The sequence below is a fragment of the Amborella trichopoda genome, chromosome 4, assembly GCF_054954075.1.
Source record: "Amborella trichopoda isolate Santa Cruz 75 chromosome 4, AtrichopodaSantaCruz75HAP2 v2.0, whole genome shotgun sequence".
NCBI lineage: Eukaryota > Viridiplantae > Streptophyta > Magnoliopsida > Amborellales > Amborellaceae > Amborella > Amborella trichopoda.
The window spans coordinates 3,531,336-3,537,335 of NC_142339.1; the positions used below are offsets into that span (position 1 = coordinate 3,531,336).

The window sequence follows — 6,000 nt, forward strand, 5'->3', positions numbered from 1 at the left end:
AAACCTTCAAAAAATTCAATGACAAGATAATTCATATTATATAGTAGCAAGATTTTTTTTGCAAAGAGATGAGGATGGCTGGAACAAAGGTGCAAAACTTATAGACAACTATATAAATTAAAGCCTGCATATGACCTATAAAAAATAAGTAAAATAAAAACTACATATGGAGGAACACAGGGCTCGAAAACCATTCCCAAGTGCCTAATAAGATATTATATGTGACAAATCTTTTCTCATTTTGTCAGAAGCTTGAAGTAAAGGGGCGGGACTAAGCCCATGAACATCTTTGCAACATCGCAAAAAGCACTAAAACACCCTGCCATATGTTTTTACATTTTCTTTGCCTTGCCATGGGAAAAGGAAGCATGGCGGAGCTTTGGCCACTTTTGGTTGAAGTCAAATGAAATTAGTGAGAACATCAGAAAAAATTAAGAAAAAAGTAACTCTAGTGAATAGAAAATCAAATATGTTTATGAATAATAAAATCATCCATAAATCCTAATGACATAGCGAATAACATTTATCAAACTGATTGTAAAATTGCTCATGAATCACTTTAACCTTATGGGATCACCAAACTCCAGCTTCATCATCAATTAAAATGGAAAACCCATTATTACAATTCATGGTTTCAGAATCTTCTCAATCTTTATCAAGCAATGGCGACATAAGTATCTTACATGGAGTAATCATCTCTTTCATCATGTGAATGATATGATGACCAGAAATTCTTACGGTTCATCATGAATTTTTTATTAATAGAAAGAGCTCAACAAGTCCAGTATTAGAGTATGAAGGCACACAAACATTCGATCAAGGAGACACACCAGCTTCACACTCCTTTGCTTTAAATATGATTTCTTAATTATCAATTTCTAAAGTTGGAAGGCAAGTCACCCAAGGTAGGTTCTCACTTAACACCACTTGTAAGTAACTAAAAAAGAGAAAGGAAGCAACGAATGGCAAGGCAACAGCTATCCTAGGCAAAGATAGCTGCGACTTGCTCTTTTTTATAAACCTGCTTTGTATATGGGAAGGGCAATATAGAACCACAATCAAATGCCTAAGCCTAAACAACCATACGCTGGTGGCAACACAGAAACTCAAGGGGTCCGAAAACAGCCAACCGCACCCATTGGTCTATTGGTCAAGAAAGTCAACAGTGGATGACTTTTCTCATCCATTGATCTCAAAACTCGAGAAAGAACCCTGTGTTTCTACCTAGCCAGCAGCTGTGTTAAGAAATCAGTATCAAGCTAGCTATTCATTGCCTGTTCGCCTTTAACTTGTGGGGGGAAATCCTTCATCTCTTCAAAGTACAATGGGTGCTACCGGCTACTGTCCCTAACATTATCTCTTCTGTACAGCCTTTCCCGTGGGCCAAGGCCGGTATATTCTTGCGGAAATCGGCGATGGCAGGCACTATTTGGACAATTTGGATTGAACGGAACAATCGCATTTTTCGGGGAGAGCACTCTCCTTGGTACAAAACATTTGCCAAACTTAAGTCCACGCTGATCTTCTGGGTGACCAACCATGAGTGCTTCAAAGGTCTTTCCACTACGGCCTTTGAACAGAATTGGGAGGCTGCCCTCTACCACCATAGTAAGCATCCATCCAAGGCTGTACTATGGAGACCTCCCTTGCAGGGCACTCTCAAGCTAAACTTCGACGGATGTTCTCTGGGCAACCCAGGGCCCTCGTGTGCTGGTGCGATACTCCGAGACCACTTGGGCACTCCTATAGCCTCCCTATCCAAGTTTATAGGCCATTGTGATTCAACTGAAGCAGAGGCCATCACTTTGCTGGAAGGACACAAACTTGCCTTTCCTTTCGGAATCGAATCTCTCATTATTGAGGGAGATTCCAAGAACATTATGACTTGGGCTTCAACCCCTTCTCCTCCACCATGGCAGTTGGCTCATCTTTTTGACGAGATTAACTACATTTGCAGGGATACGCTCGTCTTTTAGAAGCATACATGGAGCGAAGGCAACCAGGAAGCAGACACCCTAGCTAAGCGAGCGGCGACCTCGGCTGGTTCCTAGTCTACTTCTTTTTGTTTGGTCACTGACACTGGAAGGCTTATTGGTTGTCACCTTCATTTAGAAGGGTCTCTTTTTATCCCTCTTTTGGCTGTTCCTTGAGAAGGCTTTTTTGGCTTTTTTCTTTGGTTGTCTTTAAACTTTGGAGCATCCGAGGTGTGGATTGCCCATCTTTCTGATAAATTTAAGGTTAATATTATCAAAAAAAAAATCAATATCAAGCTAACCGTATTAGGTCCCACTCCAAAACCCTCCTGCCCTAAAAGGTGACTTTCTTGGCTGTCCTAACAAACTTTGTCTGAGGAAGTGAAAAATATAAAGAATGTTGAGCCCTCTGCTGTCCTGACAACCTTTATGTCTGGAGGAAATGAAAACTATGAAAGAATGTTGAACCTTCAACAAACAAGGAGAATTAACTGGCTTTTATCCAAATCATAATGAACAATGATTGAAATCATTATGAAGTGAAAATATGATCATATATTGTATTGTCTATGCTAAACTGCAAATGTCCAGATGGGATATAGTTCTCACGTGCATTGTATGAGTCTTTCCACTGCTTGTTACTCCATATGCAAACACTGTGCCTGCGACAGAAAAAAAATAGAAAAAGAATCAGTTGTCAACAAACTAGTCAAAAACAAAAGAGACAACCTCTAGAGCACGTTTGTTTAGCTTACACCAACTGTCGCACTGCCATGTTTGTTATGAAAGAGTCGAAGCTGCAATCGGAAGAGGTGGCTTCCAAGAGCCCCAAAAACAATGTCACTTGAAGTTGTTTTTGGGAGGCTGCAACTTCCATTACCATGGAAAGTGGTGGCATCCAAATTTTGTGGAAGAGGGGGCTTTGGCAGCCCCCTCGTCCACATAAATTTCAACGTAGAAGAAGAGGTGGTACTAAATTTGACAGGCTGTGGGAAGACTAGGCATATACCTTCTTTTAAAAAGTTCCAGGAGGTATTCTTTTTCATAAATAATATGTCTGGGCCGTGCTAATACATACATTGCAAAACCATGCATACAATACCACATCAATGTGGATGACATGAAACTGATTTAAATGAATGAACATATAAAACAAAGAAAGTAAATACTTTTTTTTTTGGAGCAAAAGAATATGCATCCGTATTACAAATAAAGCATCATCCACTAAATTTTGATAACAACCATTAAACAGAGCCAATCAATTTCCCCCAAACCAAAAAAAAGTCAAGATTGCTAATATGATCAAACCTGTCACAAATTTAAGAAAATCTATGCAAGCTAATAGCCATATAACTGATAAATGCAGAGGAAGAAAACTAAAGATACTTACCATTGATTCCCTCCATGGCTCCACTGACTACATGTTGGGCAGCAACATCGTAGACATGTCGTGTCGTGGTTGTAGGTCCAAAGACACGATCTGGAACATGAAAGTAAATCAAGCAAACCAGTATAGATTCCTTTTACGAGAAGCCATACATAAGAAGGCACATGCAATAAATCAGCCAACTTAAAAAAGTCTAGAAAAGTCACAATACAGCATTGACAAGAAAAGAGATCTAAAGAAAATCGTATTTCAATAATCAGAAGTGCCTGAACCCTTCAATATTTTAACTGCGTAAAACGCATAGTTGTAACTGTATGTTATTAAGACTAGACCAACCAGTCTGCCTGGCTGAACCAGGAACGGGACCTGTAGCCAGTTCGATCTGATTAGTGAACAAGTAGACTGGTCAAAACCTGTTTGAACTGGCCACTCAAAACCACTTCAGTCAGCTTTCATGAGTTCTGACAGGAGTTTTATATTTTTTATTTTTTCTCATTTATGTTTCAAGATCAACTTGGTTGGTAAACTGGCCTGTCAGACCAGTTGGACTGAACCAGTGGCCTCACCGATTCAACACGTGGACTAGTGTTGATAACATTAATTTGTATTTTGTAGCATTTTATTGTACGTTGGGTATTTTTCTCTTGGATTTTCCCTATTTTTCGCAGCACATATGTTGTCTAAACTCTAAACAGAATATAATAACTCTTCTCACGCAATTGAGTGCCCATTCCTAGAGACATTCCTGGGCATTTCAGAACCACCCTAGAGTTGTGTTTTCCATTAAAGTCGCTATGTTAGATAAGCAAAGGGAACATCTTTCATGGATTTAAAATTAATTCTTGGAAAAGGGAAGTCTTGTCCTCCACGCTCCGAATTGCTAATACCTGCACAATCATTTGACCTCAAATTTTCTGAAGTACTAAAGAGGAATTTTATCACTCTAAAGGTCACACATATGAGCATCTAATCGAAAAGCAAACATCCAGCCAATGGCTGAAGCTGAGCCTAAACTTGATCATAGAACAATTCTCATTGAACTATAAAAATGACATTAACTACTTTTACCAATTATCATGAGAAAGTAATATTATTAATAACTACCAAACTTTCATATTTATTTTTTTAAACGAGTACAACTTTCCTATCTATCAAAAATCTGCAAGTTCCATCAGTTACCACAGTTATTTCAAATTAATTTGATCGTGTTGCCATTCATGGATGCCAAGGCTGCAACAAACTCAAATGGATAACATAATTGAGATGAAAACAATTAGTAGCAACATTCTGCAAAATTGCATAGTATATATGCAAATTCAAATGTTCGAATACGACAAAAGCGAAAAATACAATTGTTTGTCACTTTCATATGCTGAGACAGATTTGCCTCGAAAAAGTAACATTTAAATCAATGAACTAGAAGCATATAAGAAGAAAACAACAAAACTACCATAAGCATATGCAGTAGCCGGATTATGTTCATTCCTCAATATGGTGTCTCCATCAGCATACCAAGAAACTTCATCACCTTGACGTATCTCTCTTGGACTGCAAAATACATCAATTACATTGAATGTTTAAAAAGCTATAAAACCCTCATAGATAACATCAAATGCAAAATAAGCCAAGCATTGCCAAACTACAATCAACACATCAAAAACGGTTAGCTTAAGTGCTGCATTGCAAATAACAAATACGTTGGACACTCCTAAATTGCAAAATGCATTCCATACAAGACAATCAAGAGTGAAATTACCAAAAGTAAACAACTATTCAGCGCTATATCAACTTGCATTCTACAAATTTGAACACATCAAATGCTTCAAAGAAGCAAAATAAATAGCAGAGATCTATGCACACCTTAATGGGCGAAAACGAACAGTCACTGTAACATTTTCCTTTATTTTATCTACATCAGAATTCGCATTCTCTGAGTACAGATACTGAGTCTTGCTCTGAACTGAAGAGGACGTAGAAGACGAAGCAGAGCTGACAGGCTTTTGTACAACACCCGAAGGTCTCCTCGATTTGCTACCAGACTTGGACGCCATTTGAGCTAGAAAGTCACAGAGAGCAAGGGTTTCTCCACCAAACCACTCAAGAAATCACAGAATTTCAACAACTAGCAGTAGCTCCACCATTTCTCTCCATAAAGCCAAGCCATTGCAGCTAAAATGTTGCAGAGAACGCCATTTCCTGATCCTGATTACTCAAAAATCGAAAGCTTCATAAACTATCGCAATGGAGAAGATGATTCCTTAGAAATTAGGGTTTCTGACAAAATTACAGTCTCTCATATGGTTTTGCAAAAAAACGTGCGTTACGGTGAGAGAGAAGACCTGCATTTTGCCACGGTTCTAAGCTGCAGCCGTGCGCTTCACGGATTACCAGGGCGTCGACCAGGGCGTCTTTTTTCAGAGGCGTGGCCTTATATAGAAGGAAAATGACTGTAGTGCCCCGACATTTTTTAAGAAATTTTTTAAATAGCCCCAGACCTTTTCGGGAGGGATTCTTTTTTTCTCCCGAAACTTAGACAGTTATTTTTCTTGGGAGAATACATGTCCCTGTCTTCTCTATTGGGCAAGGTTTTTAATAAGTCTTTAGACTCATATGTAGAAATGTGTCCGCTCTTTATTATCT

The 6,000-nt window shown here is 38.6% G+C and overlaps 1 protein-coding gene across 6 annotated transcripts in view; it reads right to left on the reverse strand.

The window, feature by feature from the left end:
• LOC18439342 (P-loop containing nucleoside triphosphate hydrolases superfamily protein) overlaps positions 1-5,766 on the reverse strand; it is a 28,448-nt gene extending 22,682 nt beyond the window's left edge. For 3 of the 6 annotated variants that reach the window (XR_016053819.1, XR_016053821.1, XM_006849509.4), the window contains exons 1-4: positions 5,221-5,689; positions 4,811-4,908; positions 3,364-3,453; positions 2,583-2,635 (exon numbers count right to left, since the gene is read on the reverse strand). Coding sequence is in view for 2 of the 6 variants with exons in the window: in XM_006849509.4 (XP_006849572.1) it covers positions 2,583-2,635; positions 3,364-3,453; positions 4,811-4,908; positions 5,221-5,411 (432 nt within the window). In the remaining 4 variants the exon portion in view is untranslated. The other 3 variants (XR_016053820.1, XM_020670429.2, XM_088864379.1) reach the window with 2 other exon arrangements.
• Between the last annotated feature and the right edge of the window lie 234 nt (positions 5,767-6,000).